Here is a 25,496-nt window from a genome sequence, read left to right on the forward strand (position 1 = left end):
ATCAAACAAGGCAAAATTTAAGATGAGTCAATTTCCCCATGCTGCCTGGAGAATTCTGGGAATTAAAGTCCACCAATCTTAAAGTTGCCAACTTTGGAAAACATTGGTTAAAAGAAGCTAAAGCAAAGGTTCCCCGTGTTCCCTCATTCATGTTTCCTTTAGTTTCTAAGAATGCTAGAGGATTAGTTCTTCCATATAGTTTATTAAGAAAAGGCTCGTTTTCATCCAGATTACAAAAGACTACACCATTTGAATAAGCCTGGCTCTGCAGGGGATCACAGCTCCTAACCCACTGAATTATACGGTCTTGTATTGCAGGAAATGGAGCAAACAAGGAGTGCTGTAGATGAAGATAGAAAAATGTACCTTCAAGCTGCAATTGTCCGCATCATGAAAGCACGAAAGTTGTTGCGACACAATGCTCTCATTCAGGAGGTAAGATTATGTGCCACTTGGCAAGTAGAAATCTTGTTAAATAGGGTGGTTAGCTGGGCCAATTGAAATAAGGTGATTACAGATAAAGATTAACAGAATTGGAAGGAACCTTGTAGGTCATCTAGTCCAAACCCCCCCCACACACACACACACAAGCGGGAGACCCTATACCATTTCTGACAGATGGGAGTCCAATCTCTTGAAAGCAACAAGTGATGAAGCTCCCACAACTTCTGAGGGCAAGCTGTTCCATTGGTTGATTGCTCTCACTGTCAGAAAGTTTCTCCTTATTTCCAGGTTGAATCTCTCCTTGTTCAGTTTCCATCCATTATTCCTTGTCTGGCCTACAGGCGCTTTAGAAAATAGCTTGACCCCTTCCTCTCTGTGGCAGCTCCTCAAATATTGGAAGACCTCTATACGGTGCCCCCTGGTCCTTCTCTTCACTAGACTAGCCAAGCCCAGTTCCTGCAACCGTTCGTTGTATGTTTTAGCCTCCAGTCCCCTAATCATCTTGATTGCTCTTGGTTGTCCTGTGCAAGTTGAAGGAAGGTGTGTGCCATGTACATGCTTGAATCCTGGCTTTAGAATACAGATAGTCCTCAACTTACGATTGTAATGAAATCTGGAATTTTCTATTGTAAGTCATTAGTCAAGACACTCATGAGCAGACTCGATTTTACAACTTTTTTCTGGCTCTCAATAAGCGAACGCAGCCTTTGAAACAGCCCTCATTTCCTGCTTTTTTAACTGCAGCTGTGCCTCGTTCGGCAGCTGAAGTTGAAAAATCAGGAAATAAAGATCAGGTAAGAGCCCGGGTGGGTGGCTGGGCAAAAACATCAGCAGATATAGAACCGGTTCTACAGAGGTGGACAGAACTGGTAGAAACCCACCCCTGTACACACACACACACACACACACACACACACACACACACACACACACGGCTTGGTTTTGAAGTTTCCCCTCCCCTATCTCCTTTCATTAGGCAGCATTTACATCAGGTTTTCTTTCTTTCTTCTCTCCTTTGCACAGGTAATTAGCCAATCAAGAGCTAGGTTTAACCCAAGTATCAGCATGATTAAGAAGTGTATTGAAGTTCTGATAGACAAACAGTACATTGAACGGAGCCAGGCCTCGGCAGATGAGTACAGCTATGTAGCATGAGTTTAATATTCCGCAGATACGGCTGGCTGTAAGGAGATCGTTTCTGTCTCTGCTTGGTGTGTTCTGTGGGAAAAAAGCAGGTCTGTAGTGCCTCCATAATTGGTCACTTGGCAGCGCCTGTTTTTTCTGCTGTTTACAACATCACCAGTGCCACGTCATGAGCGTCAGTGAAGAAAAAAGCCTATAGATATCCCAAGCTCATGTCATTATGACATTTCTTAAAACTTTATTAAAAGAGAATGAGTGAAGTCTTGCTGAAATGTGGAAATTTTGGTTGGATACCATTCTTCCCCTTCCACCTCTCCATCCTCCCACGTTTGCAGTTGATGTTTTTTTAATGTATCTTAAAACACAAACTTAAAACAGGCTAAATATTGTAATATGGCAGATAATATAATAATTGTATCTACACTGAAATGTAAAAAAGACAACGCAATACTGCTGCTTATCAAATAAATAAAAAATGGAATATGTTGTGCAACTTGTTTTAATTTATAAATTGAACAGTATTTTTCATTGTTAGGCATCCTTATAGCTCATTTCTGGGCATTTTACTGTTTGATCAGCAGGATTTAGCGCCTATGTAAGTGTGCCCTTGCTTTGTAAAACCAATTATTATATTTCCAAGTTACTCTGTTTAGAAGCCAGCTTAGAAAAGGGATAATTCTGATTGGCTGGTTACTTTTATGCTGATTTTATCTATGAAATAATAGATCATGCAGATGTTACCTCACTGTGATTGGATTTTCTTTAGAAGGCAAGAATAAGTTTTAAAACCCTTTCCTACCAACATAGGAAGAGAAAAACGAAAGGCTACTTTATTATGTCAGTTTTAATTTATATGATGGCATATTTGACAAGTCAAATTGTGAAGAAAAGTTATTATGAACCAGGTTGCCTAAACTCACGGTAGGAAAAGGTTCCACTTCACTCTAAGATTTCAATTAAATTTTTAACAATAAATAAATGCTTGGTTTTGTTGCATTAAAATAATGTTGAGTAACATTCTGGTCTATAAGAAGTCCCTGCTGATTCCAAAACCCAGCCTTTTCTTTTCCTTCCTTTAGACAAAATTTCTATATAATAGTTTTGTCAATGAACATTTTCCCCATCTGTGTAGAAAAAATAGTTTTAAATTAAAGTTCTTCACAACATCTGGGAAGAAATAGATTAAAAGTAAACATGTTGCTTATTTATTTATTTATTTATATTCATATCCCACTTTTATTATTTTTACCTATCCCACTTTTATGTGACTCCAGGCAGATTAAAATAAAAACACAAAATGGACTTAAAAATAAAAATAGATAGCCGCAGGGTACAATCTGATCTATAAGCCATACAATCAAGTGGCAAGCTCTCATCCACACCCATGCCCTAGGCGTCAGCATAACGCTGGATTTCCAAGGCCTGATTTTAGGAGGAGTGATTTTTCACAGGCTGAGTGATACCCAGAAAATACTTTTTTTTTTTTTTTGAGACCCACCTGTCGACATTTCCTAGCTGAAAATATCTGGAAGCATATCCTTCCTGCCATATGGGATAGGATGAGTAGAAACAATTGTGGAGTGAAGTAAATAATTCAGTCCTAAGCCAAAAAGAGTTGAATAGCACCCAGAAGCACATCAGAAGTTAATGCAGCTCACAGAACATTTGTGTCATGTGTTGAGTAATAAGTACCAGGAACTGCCTGCATTATTACATTTTGTACCAGTTGGAGTTTCCACTCTTCAAGGGCAACCTCATTTAAAGGTCATTGCAATAGTCCAATCTGAAAGTCACAAGGGCATAAGAGATAGTGAGGAGGGCCTTCCAAGTCCAGGAATGAGTGCAACTAAGCTGTGCAAAAACCTTTCTAGCTATGGTTGCTACCTGCTCTTTCAGTAGGCGCTGTGAATCTAGGATTGCCAGTTTTCACACTAAATGTCTGAGCAAGTGTGTCCCAATCCAGATTCAAAATAGACGGCTGGAATCTTAATCTTGCTTGGATTGAGCTGAATCTGTTGCATCCCATCCAGGCCTCCACAGCCTCTGGGCACGGAGACAAAACCTAAGCATCACTCAGACAGCATGGCGATGGAGATTTATAACCTGGCATCATGTTGAGGACACCACAAACTATTGGAATACCTCACCCAGCAGCTTCATGTAGACATAGGATAGGAAAGAGAACATGGAGTCCTGAGGCACCACAAAAGCAAGGGACCACCAGCTGGATCTCTCTCCATTCGTTATGAACATTAAGTGAAACTTATTCTGAAGGAAGGAGGAGAGCCAGGAGAAAACTCTGCTGGCCATTCCCAACTTCCAGAACAAGTCCAGAAGGATTTCATGATCACAGTATTGAAAGGCACTGCGAGGTCATGAACAAGGATGGACATACCACCTCTATCCTGCTCCCACCACAGGTATCCAAGAATGCATTCAATGCCTTAGTCCATACCTGGTTTTGATCATGTAGCTATGTTGTATCTTGCGGGGTTCTTTTTCTCTGAGCTTGGTTGTCTTGCAGATGTTTCATTACCCATTGAAGTATCATCTTCGGTGAACTGATGATATTACCTAATTGGATAATGAAAGAAAATGGCAAAAAAAAAAAAAAAAAAACCAATCAAGCTCAGAGGGCAACAAGAACCCCATAGTTCAACCCTAAGCTACAAATATTCTTTTCTATGTACCTTATTTTGAAATGTCCATATAAAAACCTGTTCCATGATTTTTTTGGAAAACAGTGTTTGTAGCTTCTATCATACACTGCTAAGCTTTAGTGTTGGAGCTTTTAATTATATTTTTTGTTGTAAAGAGTAATTACTGCATGAATGCCTTCTAGGAAATGTAACCTGTAAATATGAAAACTGACGAAATTCCCTTCCTGTTCCTCAGAAAAAGAACCTGTAAAAGAGGCTGAGCTGAGACAGTATGGGCTGACCCAAAATGAACTCTATGGTCCAGGGTGACTTATACTTGTGATCTCCAGTGCTAGTCCAATGCCTTAATTGCTAGAATACTGTGCACAGTTTCATTTATCGTGAAGGTTTCATGATCCAGTTGGATTTCTCTATTGTGGCACATAAAGAGGGTCTTATCTGTGGATAAGAAGTGCACTTTTATATCTTGACAGCATCCAAGAAATCTTGCATAATTACAAAAGACAAGTATTAGCTGTTCCTTTTTATTTAAAAAAAGCATTATTTTTCTCTCTAATAGGATTCATTCTCTTATCTTCCTTACTGTGATTTATATTTACTTCTAATGTAATATACTGTCAGAACCATCAGCCTGGAGACAGATTAGTTAACATGTGCTGCTGTTAACTCTTTTGGGAAAAATGGATTGTGTGCCAACTTATCTGAGCTATTGCTGGTATTCATATGATGTAATGGACAAGGTGCTGATGAACTTGGACCAGGGCAAATGCAGTCAAATCTGGATTTCATAGGTGGGTGCAGTCCAGGCACTATTAACGTAGCCTGCTTTCTTCTCAGAGATTGTTACTTTCCATCTTTATAAAGGCACCCTCTACTTTATGTACTATTATGAAGAAAACCAACTTATGATCTCAATTGGAATTGGGGGAAAAATATCGTTAAGTTGTATAGCTATTACGTGGGACATCATGTGACCATACCTGATTTTATGACCTTTTGCCACAATTGTTCAGCGAATCACTGCAGTCATGAAGCAAGGAATCATGTAATTGTGCGATTTGCAACATTTCCTGCTGGCTTCCCCATTGACGACTTGTTGGAAGCTGACAAATGGTGATTGCATGATTCTGAGCCACTGTAACGATCATAATTGTGAACCAGTTGCCAAGCACAATCATGTAAGTATGAGAATGTTATGACAGTCATATAAGGTCAAAGGTCGTGTTGTCAGTATAGTTGTAACTTCAGTCACAAAATGGTCATAATTATTTATGTTTTCTGTAACATAACATATTGTTTGCTTTACTAACTTTTCCAATACAGAAGACTCAAAACAAGAAAACACTGTACTGATTCTTAAATAGTTTTTAGGTTGGTCTCAATACCTCATTTTTAGACATACAACATGTAAATCAACTTTAGCACTAACTATAGATAACTCACTAATTCATCAGTCCAATTTCAGATAACTGCTGCTTCTACATCCTCAGTGCAACGGGGAAAAATAGAACAAAAGAAATGTTTTGGCTAGAATCATTCTACAGGCAGCCCTCGACTTATGACTACAATTGAACCCAAAATTTCTGTTGATAGCAAGACAGTTGTTACATGGGTTTTGCCACATTTTATGACCTTTTCTACCACAGTTAAGTGATTCACTGCAGTCAATCTTGTGGTTGTTCAGTCAGTCTGGATTAACTTTGATTATTGGAAGATGGCTGGGAAAGTTATAAATAGCAATAACACTTAGACTTATATACCACTTCACAGTGCTTTACAGCCCTCTCTAAGTGGTTTACAGAGTCAAGCTATTGTTCCCCAGCAATCTGGCTTCTCATTTTACCGACCTCAGAAAGATGGAAGGCAAGTCAACCTTGAGCTGGTGAGACTCAAATTGCCAAATTGCAATCAGCCAGCAGTTAGCAGAGGAAGCCTGCAGTACTGCACTCTAACCAGTGCACCACCATGGCTCATCAATAGCAGTAGCAATAGCACTTAGACTTATATAGTTTTTCACAGTGCTTTTACAGCCCTCTCTAAGCAGTTTACAGAGCCAGCAAATTGCCCCTAACAATCTAGAACCTAAATGGTGATCACATGATCTTTTTTCAGCACCATGGTAACTTTGAACAGTCACTAAACAGATGGTTAATGAGGAACTACCTGTATTTTGCAAGCCCTCCCATCTCAGCATTTAGAGGCAATACTGTCAGCTGCCACTTTATGCTTGGTTGTGCTTTGACAGACTGCCATGAACGATGAATGAAGTGGGGAATGCTTCAGGAAATGAAAGTAAATGCTGTATCTCCTTGAGATGCTGCCTCAAAGTCACCCAGCTAGAAGAAGGAGGGGACCTACATACCAAGCTGTGCTTGGACTGATTGTTATAAAAACCTTTTGCCTGAACCCGGTTATTAATTATTGGTTACTCCAGGGTGGGCAATGAGAGACAGTTAAGGAAAGGAAAAGGAAAACTTAGGGATTTTTGCATGCAAATTTTAGTTCTGGCTTTGCAATATTGCAATGCATTTTTTGATCTCTAATAATGATCTCTAATAAATATCTATACCTTTCTCAACAAATGAAGCCAAGGATCATTTTTATTTAGAGATTTAAGTCATGGCTGGTCCGACACATATCATGCATTAGTATGATTACATCATAGCAGATGATTACATCTACTATGACAAATTATCATAATATGATATGTGACATATTACGATGTAATATAGTAATATTACATCGTAGCAGTTCTGTGAAAAAATGGGAGCAGAAGAGATGTTCTGATTAAAATTGTCCTGTTTTGCAACTCTTCCCATCTCAGGATGTGAAAAATTAGTAAGTAAATCATGTCAAAGGGAATACAGTACAGGTGGTGGCTAAACGGCTCCTCAACAGTGCTTCTTAATCCAAGAACTATATTAAAAAACAACATTTAACTTAGTCTTAAGATCCTACAGTAATACTCAATGCAGTTAAATGTCTTCTGCAGAGACAATATATGATTCATATATTGTCAGTGAAGTCTGACTTTGGATAGAAATATATATTGAATAATAACAGCAAGCTAAGTTGTTAAGTCTTTGTAGGATACAAAACAAAATGTCAATTTATTTTAATTCAGAAGCATTTAATACTCTGCGGTAATGCCATGATATCTGTAACTTGAATTCTCCAGAGGTTTCTCTTTTTCCAGACAAAAGCAAGATTTTGTTTTCCCAGTTCTCAGTCCTTTTTTCATTAGGCTGGTTAGGAAATAGCAATATGTCACTGTTACTAGTTCTCGATTGCCTTTATTTGATTACTCTTCCACTTTTATGTCCATCTTTGCAGTCCTGCTTTGCCCCAAACACATTTCAACTGTATGAGTATCAGTTTCTCTGCCAGGAATTAAATCACATTTGTTTTGTTCTAGCAGCCATGAAAGCCAACATTCATATTAGGAGGTGCCAGAATTGGCCGATGCCTGAAGGTTTTATATGCAGCAGTGTACAGGCAATTCCACATCCCATTAAAAGTTTTTATTATAAACAAGTGAATGAGATGCAAAATAAAACTGCATTTTTTTTTCCTGAACCAAAGATTGAAGAATAGAAAACAGAGCAGTGTTTTTCAAATTTGGCAACTTTTAAGATGTATGGACTTCAAATCTGCAGACTGGGGATCCTGGGAATAGAAGTCCTCATAGCTTAAATTTTCCAAGTTTGAAAAAACACAATCTATATGAATGTACAATTCTTCCATGCATTTTAATTTTATTAGCAACATTTTCCTCAATATGAACAGAGATTATGTACTCATATACTACATTGGATTAGGTCAATTTGTAATTGTGTGTGTTATTTTAACATCTGCAAACTGGGCCATTTTATCGAAGCATCATACAGACAATCCTAAATTTACAACCACTCATATAATGACCATTCAAAATTACAACACTGAAAAAAGTGGCTTAAAATTGCTCTTTGCTATTATGTCTGGCATCCCCAGACATAATTCATGTAATCAAAATTTGGGCACTTAGCAACCAGAAACCATTTATAATGGATACAGCATCTGAGAGTCATGTGATCACCATTTGAGATTTTCCCAGCCAACTTCTGACAAACAATGTCAGTGATGAAAATAGCAAAAAGGTCAAAAAATCTGGTTGTTAACTGTTAACAGCAGCCTTACTGTGATCATAAATCAAGGACCACCTGTGTAGATTATTTGGGGATAGTATGTTATAGGGCAGGGCTGTCAAACTCCCGATCCATGGACTAGATATGTCACATGTTGGCCACATCCGGTTTAGCAAAGGGGGGAAAAGTCCCAATATGTCACATGACGCCTCCATGACGATGTGAATTTGACACCCCTGTTAGTAAAGGTAAAGGTTCCCCTCGCACATCCGTGCTAGTTGTTTCTGGCTCTAGATGGCAGTGCTCATCTCTGTTCCAAAACTGAAGAACCAACGCTGTCAGAAGATGTCTCTGTAGTCATGTAACCAGCGTGACTAAGTGCCAAAGGCGCACAAAACACTGTTACCTTCCCACCAAAGTTGTCCCTATTTTTCTACTTGAATTTTTTACATGTGTTAGGGATATACACCCTAGCAGAACCTGCACGGCAGGCAGGCAAATATGTGAGATAAACGTTATTGTAGCTTACACTCAGTAAAAACAGATACAATGTGCTAGTTAAATAGTTTATTCCAGTAAGATTTATAGCATAGTCAAACAGTCCATATATCATACACTTAGTTCAGTCCGTCTGGGGATTAATCAGTTGCAAAGTCCAGTGTCGAAAAAGAGTTCATTAAACTTACTAATATCAGTCCAGTAATTTTATCTCTTTGCAGTATGAGATAAGAAGAAGTAAAACCTCCTTTCTTCTTTCAGCAACAGTAAAGAACACGCAGTTAACAATCCATCATTGTCAGCAAGGAATTCATTAAACCAGCAATCAGTAAGCTAGCAAGGTTCTCTTGCTCCCTCTTATGGCGATTTACAGCCGCACCCAAAATTACATGCTTTGCTGTTTAAAGTGACACACACTTTAACTTACAATCATAGTTTATATATATTATTTTACCCAAACTACGTTAGGTAACTTATGTTATTCCTAACATTCTCCCCTTTTGGGTAATATAATAATATATATATCTATTTACAACTTCAAACCATAGTTGTCACAACTTTCTTTATGTTTTACTGGACCTTGGGCTTTTGTATACTGATCAGCAAAATTTTCTTCAGTCATGCAATATTCCAATCTTATTAAACCATTTTTTACAGATTGTCTTACATTCAGATATCTAAGATCTGTATGCTTAGATCTCGTTTTCACAGCAATATTTGTAGCCAACCGTATGGCTGCTTGATTGTCCTCATAAACTACAATGGAATCATTAACAGTTATTCCCATATCTAATAACAACTGTTTATACAGAATTAAATCAGTACATAATAAAGATAGACATGAAAATTCTGCTTCCATTGTGGACATACTTATGTGTTGCTGTCTAATTGACTTCCAACCAATCAGTGCTTTTCCTAATAGTATAGCCATACCTGAAGTTGATTTCCTAGTGTTTATGTCTGTTGCAAAACTTGCATCAGCATATGCACTTAAAATCAGATCATCTTTTGGCTCCAAATACAATGCATAGTGCATTGTCCTTTTAAGATATCTTAATATACGCTTTGTCGCTTGCCAGTGTTGTTCAGTGGGTTCAGCGTTGAATCTTGCCAATTGATTAATGCCATAGGCAATATCTGGCCTTGACCAATTACTAATATACGATAAACTACCAATTAGTGATTGATAAATAGTCTTATCGAATTTTGAACTTTGAGCATCAGTGTGGCCAAATTCCTGACTCATTGGAGTTTTAGCCAGTTTACAAAGTTCCATCTTATGTTTTTAGTAATTGATAAATCTTATCCTCTTGAGATATCTTATAGCCACTTTTTGTTTTATTTATTGTCAATCCGAGATACTGTTTTATCTCTCCTAATTGCTTTAATTTTATCCTTTTACCTAATAATGATATTATTTCAGTAGCTTCATTATTAGTTTTAGTAATTAAAGCAATATCATCTATAAAAAACAATAATAATGACACTATTCCATTTTTCTCTCTTTTAAATAAACATGGATCAGCTAAACCTGGTTTAAACCCTATATTGTTTAACTCCTTAACAATATATTGGTTCCATTCGTAACCAGATTGTTTTAATCCATAGAGACTCTTTTTAAGTTTCCAACAGTCATTATTATTTTTATCATCCTTGATTCCTATAGGTTTCTTTAAATATATAGTGTGCTGCAATGGTGCATGCAGATAGGCAGTTTCTACATCTAAGTGATTTATAATATAATTCTTCTTAGCTGCCCACACTAAAGCTGCTCTCAAGGTTGTTGCTTTTAGACTAGGTGCAAATACTTCATCATAATCACATGCAGTTTGATTAAATCCTTGAGCTATCAACCTAGCCTTATGGGCAACAGTCCCATTTTTACCTGTTTTTAATTTAAATATCCATTTACAGCCAATGGACTTTTCTCCTGGAGGTAATTTAACATTTTCATAAACTTGCATTTGTTTTAATGAATTTAATTCTTTCTCCATTGCTTTTTGTCAATTTTCCTGTTCCTTTTCTGGATACATTCTAAGTTCTTCAACAGTAGTTGGAACTTTACTAACTTGGCAAACTACATTTGCTTGGTACCTGTCAGGTGGTCTGGTTTCACTTGTAGAACGTCTAGGTATTACAGGGCTTACAGGCGGACTTTCATGTACTACCTGTTCCTGGTTATGTATTTCTTCCTGTTCACCTATTTCTTCCTGTTCTGGTCCTATGTGCTCTTCCTGTACTTCCTCTTTAATTGTACTCTTCTTATTACTGATATGTGATTTTGGTCTTTTGTAGGTTTCTATGATTACTTCCTTACTTGAATCTTGCTCCAGTTTTTCCCATCCTACATGTTCTAGGAATTGTGCACTAGCACTACAGTAAACTCTAGGTGAACATTTTTCCCAGAATCTGTATGATTTGTGATTAGATTCATAACCTACAAAGAATAACTTTTTAGCCCTATGCTGACCCTTGTGTCTCAGTTGTGTAGGAATATGCACCCATGCTGGTGCTCCAAATGTGTGCATGTAGCTTAGGTCAGGTTTTCTACCATGCCACCGTGTGAATGGTAATTCACCAGTTGTTGAGTTAAAAACATTATTCAATATATGATTACCACACATTATTGCTTCTCCCCACAAAGTTTCAGGTAATCCTGAATCCGACAACATAGTACGAGCCATTTCCTGTATTGTTTGGCCTCGTCTTTCTATAAAGGAATTATGTTGTGGCCTATATGGTGCAGACTTTTTATGTTCAACACCTGCCATCTTCAATCTATTTTGGAATTTATTATTTATAAATTCCGTACCATTATCAGTTACAAGAGTTACTAATTTCCTTTTAGTTTTTCTTTCTGCAAACTTCAACCAATTAAAGAAATTTTGATATGTTTCCGTTTTACTCTTCATTAAATAACAGAAACCATATTTGGAATAATGATCCATTATACTTAGTATATAACGAGCACCTCCCACACTTGGTTTTTTAGGACCTATAATATCAGCAAATACGACCTCTAGAGTAGTGGTCCCCAACCTTTTTTGTACCAGGGACCAGTTTCAAGCACAAACACTTTTTCAAGAACCGGGGGGAGGAAGAATCCGAGTTTGGTGGTTTGCTTGCAGACATTTCATTACCTGACTTGCCAGCAAACCACCAAGTTCAGGGAGCGCCTCGGCCCTGCCTCCCTCAGCCCCATCCCTCAGGTGTCTCCCTCCCTCCCTCAGGTGTCTGCTCATTCCTCTCTCAATCGATCTCTCGCTGCTCCACCAGCCCAGGAAGAAACTGCTTCAAAGAAGCCGGGTGTGTGTGGCTTTTCCTGTTGCCGCAGCTCCTCCGAAGCGCCCATTTACCCCCACCCCGCCGCCTGCCCACGGTTCAATCCAGTGCTCCGTTCTGCCTGCCTGCCTGCCTTCTTCGTTTCGGAGCAGCTTCGGCTGATAAAAAGAGGTGAATAGTTATTATTCTCAGCCAAAGCTGCTCCCAAACAACCAGACAGGCAGGCAGGCAGAACGGAGCACTGAATTGAACCACTGGCGGGTGGCGGGGTGGGGGGTAAACGGGTGCGGAGGAGCTGCGGCGACAGGAAAAGCCACCCCCGGCTTCTTTGAAGCAGTTTCTTCCTGGGCTGGTGGAGCAGCGAGAGAGCGACTGAGAGAGGAACGAGGCAGGAAGAAACCGAAGCCGCTGAGCCAGAGAGCAGGACAGGCTTCGGTTGCTTCCTCCTCCCCTTCTTTCATTTGTGTCCTTGATCCCTGATCCCAGCAGCATTCACCGAAGGCGAAGAAAGCCGCCATTTTTTTTATTTTTCTTCTTTGCGGCCCGGTACAGAGTGCTCCACGGACCGGGACCGGTCCGCGGCCCGGTGGTTGGGGACCCCTGCTCTAGAGGTTCCTTTGTCTTAAATCCATTTAATCTATTTGCTGGTATTACCTTGCTTTTTTCTTGACTACAAGCATTGCAGTGCAAATACTTACTGCAAGGCTTCGGTTTTATACCTTCAGACAGTTCAACCGTTTGCTTGAGCATTTTAAAATTTATATGCCCTAAACGTCTGTGTAACAAATGTATGCATTCATCATGAGGTTTAACGTTATTATAAACTGTGTTAGCTACCTCTGACTGATTATCATTTAACACATACAATTCACCTTTTAAAGTTGCAGTCACTTTTTTACCTTCTTTTTCTATTATGCAGTTTTCTCTCCTAAAGGTAACTACATAACCTACTTTAATCAAAACTCTAACCGAAAGCAAATTAAACTTAAGTTGTGGTACATATAACATTTTTACATTTTCTTTTATGCAAGAACAATGTGCAATACCTTCACCTTTTGCTTTCATTTTCCAGCCATTAGCTAACGATATCTGCTGTGAACTTGTGGACATCTTAACAAATCTTTTCTTATCTTTCGTTATACAGTGCGATGCTCCACTATCTACAACCCATAAATTATTATTCACAGTTTCGTTGCTATACATGGCTAACTCTAAGCATTTTTCATTCTTTTGATGCCTTTTAGCATTCTGGCTGGCGTTGTTGCGTTTTCCTTTCTTGCAGAATCTAGCCAAATGTCCTTTTCCTCCACAATTAAAACATTTTCTAATTGTATAGGCTGTCGTAGATTCTTTATCTTCTTGTGGTTCCCTTCTGAGTTGATCCCTTTCAAGCCTTCTCCTGGCTTCTTCAATTAATCTGCCAGTAATGTCAGTTAATGTGAGGTTATCTTTTGGCAGTGAAGTTACATAGTCGTCATAGTTCTCATCTAACGAAGACAAAATTATATAAACCTGATGGAGTTCTGTGAAGATAAGTTCTTTTTCATGCAGTTCCTGAAAAATTCTCTTCATTGTGTTTATATGATTCAACATATCTCCATTCTTTTGAAGATGTGTTCTGAACAGTTTCCGTGTAAGATTTATATGTGCTCCTACACTGTCTCGAACATAAATCTTCTTTAAATTCTCCTAACATTTCGCAGCTGTTTCTTTTCCACGAATATGGACAAGCTGCTGGTCACAGAGTGTCAGTCCTATTATACAGAGAGCTTGCTCATTCTTCAGTTTATATTCTTGTATTTTCTGGGCATCATCCTCATCCTCCGGATCCCATGCATCTACCTCTGGTGGGTTTTGAATTATACTCCACAAACCTTCTCTGCGTAGAAGTAGGCTGCATTTCATAGACCATGAAACATAGTTTGTTCCATCCAGTTTGGATATTAGAGACAAACTTTGTAAATTGACTTGTGCCATCTTTTTCTGGATATTAAACTATAATTAATAAAACACAGCTGTCTGTTTACAGTATTGTGTAACTACACAAACTCTCACTTTATATAAGCCTGTTATATCCTGGTTAGTCTGACTGTGCAGCCTGGGCCCATAACCAGTGTTAGGGATATACACCCTAGCAGAACCTGCATGGCAGTCAGGCAGGCAGGCAAATATGTGAGATAAACGTTATTGTAGCTTACACTCAGTAAAAACAGATACAATGTGCTAGTTAAATAGTTTATTCCAGTAAGATTTATAGCATAGTCAAACAGTCCATATATCATTCACTTAGTTCAGTCCGTCTGGGGATTAATCAGTTGCAAAGTCCAGTGTCGAAAAAGAGTTCATTAAACTTACTAATATCAGTCCAGTAATTTTTCTCTTCGCAGTATGAGATAAGAAGAAGTAAAACCTCCTTTCTTCTTTCAGCAACAGTAAAGAACACGCAGTTAACAATCCATCATTGTCAGCAAGGAATTCATTAAACCAGCAATCAGTAAGCTAGCAAGGTTCTCTTGCTCCCTCTTATGGCGATTTACAGCCGCACCCAAAATTACATGCTTTGCTGTTTAAAGTGACACACACTTTAACTTACAATCATAGTTTATATATATTATTTTACCCAAACTACGTTAGGTAACTTATGTTATTCCTAACAACATGCATTTGAACTGCTAGGTTGGCAGAAGCTGGGTGAAGTACAGATAATCAGAGTTGGAAGGAACCTTGTAGGTCATCTAGTCCAACCCCCCATCCAAGGGGGAGACCCTACACCATTTCTGACAAATGACAGTCCAATCTCTTCTTGAAGGTCTCAACTGATGGCGCTCCCACAACTTCTGAGGGCAAGCTGTTCCATTGGTTGATTGTTCTCACTGTCAGAAAGTTTCTCCTTGTTTCCAGGTTAAATCTCTCCTTGTTCAGTTTCCATCCATTATTCCTTGTCTGGCCTACAGGAGCTTTAGAAAATAGCTTGACCCCTTCCTCCCTGTGGCAGCCCCTTAAATATTGGAAGACCGCTATCATGTCTGCCCTGGTCTTTCTCTTTACTAGACTAGCCAAGCCCAGTTCCTGCAACCGTTCATTGTATGTTTTAGCCTCCAGTCCCCTAATCACCCTGGTTGCTCTTCTCTGTACTTTTTCTAGAGTCTCAGTCTCTATCTTTTTTATAATGTGGTGACCAAAACTGGATGCAATACTCTAGGTGTGGTCTTACTAAGGCTTTATAGAGTGGTATTAGTACTTCCCTTGATCTTGACTGTATCCCTCTGTTAATACAACTTAGGATTGCATTAGCTTTTTTTGCGGCGGCTGCACACTGCTGGCTCACATTTAGCTGGCTGTCCACTAAGACTCCAAGATCCCTCTCCCAGTTACTGCTATGAGCCTGGTTTCACCCAGTCTATTTGTATACTTTTGGTTTTTCTTGCCTAAGTGTAGGACTTTACTTTTCTCTATATTGAATTTCATTTTGTTAGATAGGGCCCAGTGTTCTAGTCTGTCAAGATCCATCTGGATCTTGAGCCTATCTTCTTGGGTGTTAGCTATTCCTGCCAACTTAGTATCATCTGCAAAATTGATAAGTTCCCCTTCTATTCCCTCATCTAAGTCGTTAATGAAGATATTGAAGAGTACTGGGCCTAAGACGGAACCTTGTGGCAACCCATTGCTTACTTCCCTCCATGTAGACTTAGACCCATTAAGGACTACTCATTGAGTACGGTTTGCCAGCCAGTTGCGAATCCATCTAGTGGTGGTGCTATCTATTCCACTTTTTTCTAGCTGACAAGGAAGTAGGTTGTGGTCTACTTTATCGAATGCCTTGCTGAAATCTAAATATATTATGTCCACAGTATTTTGCTGGTCTACTAATTTAGTCACTGTGTTGAAGAATGAAATAAGATTGGTTTGGCATGATCTGTTCTTAACAAACCCGTGCTGACTGGTAGTTATTACTTTACTTGTTTCTAGATGTTGGCAGATCTGTTTTTTTATTATCTTTTCCAGTATCTCCCAGGGTATTGATGTTAGGCTGATTGGTGTATAGTTTCCTGGGTCTGTTTTTTTCCCCTTTTTTGAAGATGGGAACCACATCAGATCTTTTCCAGTCCTCTGGTAGTTCCCCGGTGCTCTGGGATTTTTTAAAGATATGGTGCAATGGTTCTGAGATGACTTCTGCCAGCTCCTTTAAAACTCTGGGATGTAATCCATCAGGCCCTGTTGATTTGTTTTCATCAAGATCAGACAGGTATTCTCTTACTATTCTTTTGCTTATTTTAACTTTTATTTCTGGTCTGTCTTTTACGGTTATGTTTTTGGTGGGTTGAGCTATAGTTTCTTTTTGTGTGAAGACAGAGGCAAAGAATGAGTTAAGCAGTTCTACTTTCTCTGTTGCCTGTTACTTCCTTGTCATCTTCTCTCTTTAGTGGACTGACTGTTTCCTTGATTTTTTTCTTGTTATTTATATGTTAGAAGAAGCTTTTTTTATTATCTTTGACTTTTGTTGAAAGTCTTTGTTCGTTCTGAGCCTTTGCTATTCTGACTTCGTCTTTGCAGATTCTGGCTATCTGCTGATATTCTGCCTTAGTTGTATGTCCTTCTTTCCATTTTACGTACTTGTCCTTTTTTTCTTTCAGTTTGCCAAAGAGATCTTTGTGTAGCCATGTTGGTTTCTTTTGGATTTCTTGTTTTTCTTTCTCGGTAGTATTGTGCTGGTCTGGGCTTCTATGATCATACTTTTTAGAGTTTCCCAAGATTCTTGAGTTGTTTTCCCCCTTTAAGATTTTCATCCATGGAATCTTTCCCAAGTTCTCTCTGAGTTTATTGAAATCAGCTCTTTTAAAATCCAAGACTCTGGTGTCATTATGTTCTGTTGCTTGTATTTGTGTTATGTTGAATTCTAGTATGACATGGTCACTCTCACCCAAGGTTCCTGCAGTTTCAACTCCCTCTATCACATCTTCTCTGTTTGTAAGAATTAAGTCCAGTATGGCTGTCCCTCTAGTTTCACCCTCTACCTTTTGGACAACAAAGTTGTCAGCTAGGTTGGTTAGGAACTTATTTGATTTCTCACTTGGTGCAGAATTAGTTTTCCAATTGATATCAGGATAATTGAAGTCTCCCATTACTATTGTTGTGTGTTTCCTGCATATGTTTGTTAGTTGGCTGGCAAAAAGGACATCTATTTTTTCTGCTTGATTGGGTGGCCTATAATATATGCCTATGGCCATGTCATTCTTGGCAACAGGAGTAACAGGAGCTCACTCTGTTACACGGTGCTAGGGATTCAAACTGCCGAATTGCTGGCCCTTCTGATCAACAAGCTCAGCATCTTAGCCACTCAGCCACCGCATCTCCTATCGTTGTTATAGGGCCACAATAACAAATGTGTTTTGTTACCCTGGATTTAGTCTTGATGCAATGTAGGAACCAACTTAATGAGGAAAGCTTCTGTGGCCGTTCGTATGCTTGCAAAATCTATTTAATTTTGCTATATGATTTGATATCAACGGTTGCAATTATCAAGGAAGGTAAAGATTAAAGATAACTTGAACAATAACACGGAGTAAAGTCTACACTAATTTGGTCCCTTGTTTGAGTTTCACTATGAAGGAACTGAAGTCAGAAACTTGCTTGTCTATAGTACATTTCTTCCAACTGCTCACTATTGTGGAAACTTGTCATGTACGTTTGATACATAGTACATAGTTATATTCCCCATTAAAGATGCATTTAAATTACTGCTGGGAACTGCCAGATTGATAGTGAAAAAAACAAACCACTTCATGCCCTTTCTATTCTGGCTGACATTAGATGTGCTATTAATTTCCCAGTGATAAATAATATGGATTTATTTTTACTTCTGGGAAAATTAAGCCAAGCGGCCAACTAATGCCAGCTAGTCTTCTGAATCAAGCCTCTGAAAAGAAATAGACAAAGGTCTGTTGTGAGAAGTAAATGCAAAAGATGTAATAGTGCCATGAGGAATTCTCTGCTGCCCAGCTAGCATTATCCATCTTCCTATCCAGTCAGTTCCTTGTTTTGTGAAACGAGACAAGGAATCTGTTACAAAAAGTGGGAGGATGGAATGATGGAAGAGACAAAAATAATAATCCTTCATCTTCATAATGAAACTCTGGAGACTTTTGACCAATCATGAGGAAAAGGAGAAGAAAATACTTTCTAATATTCCAGGAACCAAGTCTCCAGAGGATTGCTTCAACAGAAAACTAAAGTTGGAGAGAAAACTTTAGAAAGTATTAACAGGTGCTAATAATTGGTTTTGCTATGGGAGATAGCTTTGAAATTGAACATGTTATCTCCAGATACATTACAGTATGTCAAAATTGTTTATATATTCAGTTCTTGATGGATTAAAGGAAAATCTCAAAATGAATATTATTGGACAAATTTAGATTTTCACTGAGCTAAATTCAAACATTTCCTGTTTCAAGAGTGCTACATAATATATATATACCCAAGAAAAAAAGGGTATCACCTCAAATAAGTTTCCTGCTTTGTTTACTTTATTGTCATTGCAACTCGTACAACGAAATCAAACACCATCTTCAGTGTACATCATGACCATGACCATGACCATGACAATAAACACAAACACACATCCTTCACCCATCACACATTGAACCAGAAACCCCCGACACCACACCAACACTGCACTATACAGCAGAATTTAAAAGAGCTACTGCCCTGGGATAGAAGCTGTTTTTCAGCCTATTTGCCCTTGTTTTTATTATTCTGTACCGTCTGCCAGATGGTAATAGTTTAAAAAAAAAAAGGCTTCCCAGGATGAGATGGATCTTTGAGAATGTTTTGAACTTTCTTAAGGCAGCAGGAGCTATAAAGCTCTTCCAAAGAGGGGAGAGGGCAACCAATGATCTTCTGGGCAATGACATTAACCCTCTGGAGTGCTTTCCTATCTCCCACTGTGCAATTGGCAAACCATACAGAGGTGCAGTATGTTAAAATGCTCTCTATGGTGCAGCGATAGAAGGTCACCAGCAGTTTCTCATTCAGTTGTTTTCTGAGAAGCCTCAGGTAGTATAATCTCTGCTGAGTCCTTTTGACCAGGGCTGCAATGTGGGCACCCCAGGTCAGGTCCTCTTTTAGGGTAACACCCAGAAACTTAAAACTGGCCACTTGCTCCACTCGGCCTCCATTGATAAGCAAGGGCTGGATGTCTGATCTGTTCCCTCTATAATCCACTATAAGCTCCTTGGTCTTATTGGTGTTGAGGACCAAGTTATTGTCTCCACACCACGAAAGCAACCGGCCCACCTCATCTCGGTAGGCAGACTCATCCTCCTCCCCCAGAGATAAGTCCCACCACTGTTGTATCATCTGCATTGTAGGCAGGAAAGTTGTAATATTTATTCCTGTTTTATATTGTACTGTTTATATGCAAGATTGCTGGAAAATGTAAAGAGCACTAATGAATTTTGTGTTTCTCCTTGAGCAATCCCAAACTCTGATCATTTGGTCCATAACTGTTATCAAGGGACCATCTTCAAATGTCAACCCTCTTGTCTTGAACATTTAACCTATTTTCTGTCTTTTCTTGCCACTTTCCAGTCTTCTGTTTTCTGTAACATTTTGCTTGACAAAAAGTTCTAGGAAACATTAAAGCTTAGCCATTATTTTAGTTATTTCTAATAATAGCAACACTCAATTTGGAGATAGGTGGGTTTTTAAAATTTCTTAGGGAATGCCATACCAAGCAATGTCCAATTTATTTTATACTTCTCTGTATTTTATTTTATTTTATTTCGCTGCATTAAATTACAGAGGTGTTGAGTCCTTTTTCCACTGTTACCCATTCAACATGCTCTCAACTGTTCTCCACTGGCAAACTACCTCTAGACCTGAAGTAAAAACGGAAGAATAAGTGTTCCTGGGTGTTTCTAACAAGCTGTCAATTAATTATTTACTGCTAACGTTATGCTCTACTTTTGAATTAAAATGAATATTCTAGGGTCAGGAAGGAGAAACAAAAGCAACGAAGACAGAATATAAAACACCTGCATAAAAAAAAATAGCTCGTGTGTTTTCTTCTCTCTCACTGAACTGATGAAGCTTTTTTCAATGAAAAGTGAAATATCTTCCACAAAAACAGTCCAGTTGCCTTTTGAAAAAGAGAAATAAAAAGCACCTTTAAGACAGCAATGACCTGGAGAACTGATAATCTTGATAGAGGATTACAGGGTTTTCTTTCTTTCTTTTGGCTGTCTACTGCTACATTTCAATTAATGGGAAATTAGAGAATGGGGGCGGAGGGAGGATACCCCATGAGGAATTGCTTTTTACAAGAGGCGTGAAGGCATAAAAAGAGGACTGCAACTGAGATTATCCTTCTTTCCAGCATGCTCGGTGGATGAGAAATACTGTAATTATTCGTACAACAATTATGTTATTTTCTCCAATATGCATAAAATGTCACTCTTTGCAGCTGTGAAGGAAACACACACACACACACACATCGTGCAATGCTTGCCTGCAAATTACTTTGGCACCAGTCCTCCATGCTTTTTTTTTTTTCAGCTTTGTGCTCAGCGAAGATCATTCTGCCTTTTATTCATAGCTTTGTTGGGAAAGCTTGTCATTCATTCCTGCCAGACCAAAGTCATGGTCTTCTCTAATGCTTAACAAAATGCAGCTGGCAGATGAACAGACATATGATTGAGCAGGTTAAGATGTATAAATATTTGGGTGTTGTTTTCCAGCCCTCGGGATCTGCTCAGAAACTCTTTTTCATTTCTTTTTTTTTTTCCCCCAGTCAGAGTGAGTATATTATCTCTGCCATTAGGATCTTTCATGGCAAGAATAACATGATGTACGGGACTTCTCCATGCAGATAACTCAATCCATATTTTTGTAGGCTATCTTTGAAGGTCCTTGTTCTATGGCCAGTTTGTGAGGGTGGCAGAAGCTGAAGGTAGTCCTTGACTTCAGCCATAACTGGAACCAGAATTTACATGGCCAAGTTACATGGTTAAGTTAATCATGGCCAATGTTACAACTATTTTTGTCATCTTTGTTAAGTGAAGTATGTAGCCCCTAAGTAAATGTAGCTTTCCTCATTGACTTTGCTTGTTGGAAGCCATCCGAGAAGGTCACAAATAGCAATCATATCATCCTGGAATATTGCAACTTTTGTAAGTACATGCTGGTTGTCAAGTATCCATCTGATCACGTGACTGTAGGGATGCTGCAGCGGCTGTAAGTGCATGGACCATCAATAAGTCACTTTTTTCAATGCCGTTATAACTTCAAATTATTGCAAAATAAATGGTTGTATGATGAGGACTACCGATGTTTCAACCGAGGCGTGAAACTGGATAAACAGGATTCCTTATTGCCTTAAATCAAGTTTCTGCCTAAAAGCTAGTCTCCTTGATGATTCCACTAAAGAATATGGAGGAAGAGTGTGAGGATGAAAATACATAACTGTAGTGTTTCTATAATTAGACCTACAATCCTGGGATTTTCCCAAAGCTAATAGGAATAGGAAACAGTGGATAGTGATTTGTAGGGAAGCAATACGAAGATCTTTTGCTTTGAGAATAGAAACCAGCAACGATTTTGCCCCAAGCAAATATCATTATAAACTGGATATTGCCAAATATCACAGCACTTGTTCAAATCACCGGGATCTGATAGATTACATCCCAGAGTTCCAAAGGAGCAGATGAGATCATAGAACCATTAAACCGTATATTTGAAAGATCCTGTAGCACCGGGGAACTATCAGAGGACTGGAAAAGAGCTGGTATGGTTCCTATTTAAAAAATAAATAAATAAAGGGGTGGGGGACGACCCACATTCAGGAAACTATGGACTAATCAGCTTGACATCAATACCTGGGAAAATCCTGGAAAAGATCACCAAGAAACAGATCTGCCAACACCTACAAGCAGGCAAAGTTATTACCAGAAGTTAACGTGGGTTTGTCAAAAACAGATCATGCCAAACAAATCTTATTTCATTCTTTGATAAACTGGCTAATGGGCTAGTGAAATGCAGTGGATATAGTATACTTGAACTTCAGTAAGGCATATGACAAAATAGACCACAACCTACTTCTTGGTAAGCTAAAAAAAAAGGGGGTAGGGGGTATATAGCATCACTACCAGGTGTATTTACAACTGGATGACAAATTGCACTCAGTCCTCAATGGAACTAAATCTGCATGGTAGTAAGTAAGCATTGGGGTATTCCAAGGGTCCATTTTAGACACAATTCTCTCCATAAATGATTTAGATGAGGGAAAAGAGGGGGAATCATAAGTAAAAAGTCGTAAGTTTATTTTTTTCATGACGATGTAACTTTGAAAGGTCATTAAATGAACTGTTGTAAATCAAAGACTTACAACAGTGGTGATATTCTACTGGTTCAGCCCAGTTCAAGTGAACCAGTAGTAAAGAAACAGCTACCGGTTTCCCCAAACTGGTATTTATTTTTTTTAGTTTTCCTCCCAATGATCAGCTGTTCCAACAATCAGCTGTGCTGTCTTACCCAGGAGGCTTCCCTAAGATCCAGGAGGCAAAAAAACATAAAAACAGAGCATGGGGGGGGGGGTGTGCTGCAAAAACATATAAAAGAAGCTACACGCACCCAGTCATATGGCCATGTCCATCTAGCCATGCCCACTTAACCACATCCACAGAACCAGTAGTAAAACTATTTGCATCCCACCCCTGCTACTGTCCACTGTGAATTGTAAAACTCCAAGCAATAAGTTTTAGCCCTTTTCTAGTCCTGAGTCCAGATGCACTATTTTGATTAGACTACCCCAAGGTCATCCAAAGGAAAACGGCAACTTTGATCTGGCTTGAAAGTCAAAGATGATTACAAAATGGAAGAAGATGATCATCCCTTTAAGAGCAGTGATATTAGGTTAGAAAATAAAATGTTCGGGTATGCTGAGCGTGAATGTTTTCTGTGTAGTCATTCTCACATCTGGAAAGCACTGGTTCTACAAGCTTGCCAAGGCAGTCTGCCCACTCCCTTCCTTGTTTGTACTGTTCCTGTGCATGAGAGGTAACATGTCCCAACCTGCCTTGCTTTTTTGACAGCTATGCAAGGAGAATTCATGTGGGAACATTTTTTTTAACGCATTGCATGATCTATTATCCTGATCACAGGATATGTCTCTTTCCTTTTTAAAAGATAATTTTTTAAAAAAATCAGAATTGGTAGATCTTGGGCTGCCTATAAACCTACCCTGGACAGAAATTGAAGGGTTCAATATGCAGTGGGCAGAAAACCTTCTTTGTAAGTAAGGTCCTCTTAGAAAAATATTAAAAGTAGTTCTTTTTATTTTAAACAAACAGTGATCTATCTCCTTTTTTTTTCTTTTTAAAGTTTGAAAACAGAATGAGAAAGTAAAGGATAAACAGAATGTGAAGCAAAAACTACCTCTATCATAAATCTGCAATCTTGACCTTAATAGTTTTAATTGTTGCATTTCAGGTATCAGTGACAATGCGGACTTCTTCAAAAGGCTGGTTAGCCTTTGATAAGAATGTTGCTCCTGGAAGCTACTACAAGCATGAGATTATCCTTAGAAACAAACAGAAGTGTTGCCATGGAATTTAATTCAGAAATAGACCCTTCCCCCTATCATTTTTATTATTTTATCTTTTATTAGAAAAAGATGTGCTACCTTTGTATATGAGTCAACTTTGTCCAGAGGTTATGTAATCTGGCTAGAAACCAGGAGGCTGTGAATTCTAATCCCACTTTCGACATGAAAGTGGCTAAGTGACTTTGGACGAATCACCAGGAGACTGTGAATTCTAATCTTGTCTAGCCATGAAAGTCAACTGGGTGATTTGGGTCCAATCACTCTCTCTCAGCCCAACTAACATCAAAGGGTTGTTATTGTGGGAAAAGAGGGTGAGGAAGGAGTACTAGGTATGTTCATTGCCTTGAGTTATTTATAAAAAATAAAATGAATAACCTGAACATGTAAATTTTGAACTGGATTTCGAACTGAACAACTGGAATTTTGAGAGCAAGCTGCATCATTCTTAAAAATGGCTGTGATAAAGAAATATGACTAATTCCAAAACTCTGATTACAAGAATGCTACCTGTTATTCCAGAAAATCCCCTACTCCCTATTCTCCATATCCTCCTCTTCTATGAAGATGTAAAACCTTCCAAGAAAGTGGCTGCAATATACACTGTTTAAATTTACCAAGGAAGTTTATGAGATTGAAGATGAATTCTTAGATTTGATGCTGGAAGTTAACACATATTCAACAAACCAGTTTTCCTTTTCATTTGCTTTTGTTTGTGGAGAGGTAAAGGTTCCCTTTGCATATACGTGCTAGTCATTTCTTCTAGGGGGTGGTGCTTATCTCTGTTACAAAGCTGAAGAGCCAGCGCTGCCCAAAGATATCTCCATGGTCATGTGGACGGCATGACTAAACGTCAAAGGCGCATGGAATGCTGTTACCTTCCCATCAAAGTGGCTCCTATTTTTCTACTTGCATTTTTACATGCTTTCAAGCTGCTAGGTTGGCAGAAGCTGGGACAAGTAACGGGAGCTCACTCTGTTACGTGGCACTAGGGATTCAAACTGCCCAATTGCCAACCTTTCTGATCAACAAGCCCAGGTCTTAACCACTGATCCACCACGTCCCTATGTAGAGAGCAAGGACTTATTTTTAAGTATTTTGGCACTTTCTGATGCCAGTTCAGGACCCTGGAGATTCACAGTTGAATATAGATATTATACAGATTATAATACAGATATTATACAGATAGTCCTCAACTTATGACCACAATTGAGCCCAAAATTTCTGTTGCCAAGGGAGATGTTTATTAAGTGAGCTTTGGCTCATTTTATGATCTTTCTTGCCACAATTGTTAAGTGAATCACTGCAATTGTTAAATTAGTAACACCGTTGTTAAATGAATCTGGCTTCCCCATTCATTTTGTCAGAGGTTCACAAAAGGTGATCACATGAGCCCCAGCAGTGGAATCCTACCTTAGTCACTCACGGTTGCACCCCTAACAAGCCAATTAGCTGAGAGGTTGAAGAAACAAAAAACTAGGAGCAACCCTTCCACCCTACCCCTCCCATGCGCTTTTCAGTCTTTTATCCTCTCAGCTAATCATGGGAGCTAATCGGAGCTTTTAAAAAAAACTACCTGTTCGGCTGAACCGGGCTGAACCAGTAGCATACCATCACTGATGACCCCAGAATATTGCAACCTTCATAAATATGAGCCAGTTGTCAAGCATCCGAAGTTTGATCACATGGAAATACTGCAAGTGTGGAAAAGCAGTTATAAGTCACTTTTTTCAATACAGCTGTAACTGC

General features: G+C 38.7%; 1 protein-coding gene across 5 annotated transcripts in view; it reads left to right on the plus strand.

Moving 5' to 3' along the window:
* Positions 1 to 24,130, plus strand: part of CUL2 (cullin 2) — a 71,369-nt gene extending 47,239 nt beyond the window's left edge. For 2 of the 5 annotated variants that reach the window (XM_087948411.1, XM_087948412.1), the window contains exons 20-21: positions 319 to 435; positions 23,636 to 24,130. In XM_087948411.1, coding sequence (XP_087804537.1) covers positions 319 to 435; positions 23,636 to 23,761 — 243 coding nt within the window. In that variant the 3' untranslated portion in view covers positions 23,762 to 24,130. Of the gene's footprint in view, positions 1 to 318; positions 436 to 1,467; positions 2,069 to 3,617; positions 5,573 to 23,635 lie in introns of those variants that run through there. The other 3 variants (XM_026672235.2, XM_087948410.1, XM_087948413.1) reach the window with 2 other exon arrangements.
* The last annotated feature ends 1,366 nt before the right edge of the window (positions 24,131 to 25,496 follow it).

The sequence above is a fragment of the Notechis scutatus genome, chromosome Z (genome assembly GCF_049901735.1).
Source record: "Notechis scutatus isolate UNSWTSFEM ecotype Mainland chromosome Z, rNotScu1.2, whole genome shotgun sequence".
NCBI lineage: Eukaryota > Metazoa > Chordata > Lepidosauria > Squamata > Elapidae > Notechis > Notechis scutatus.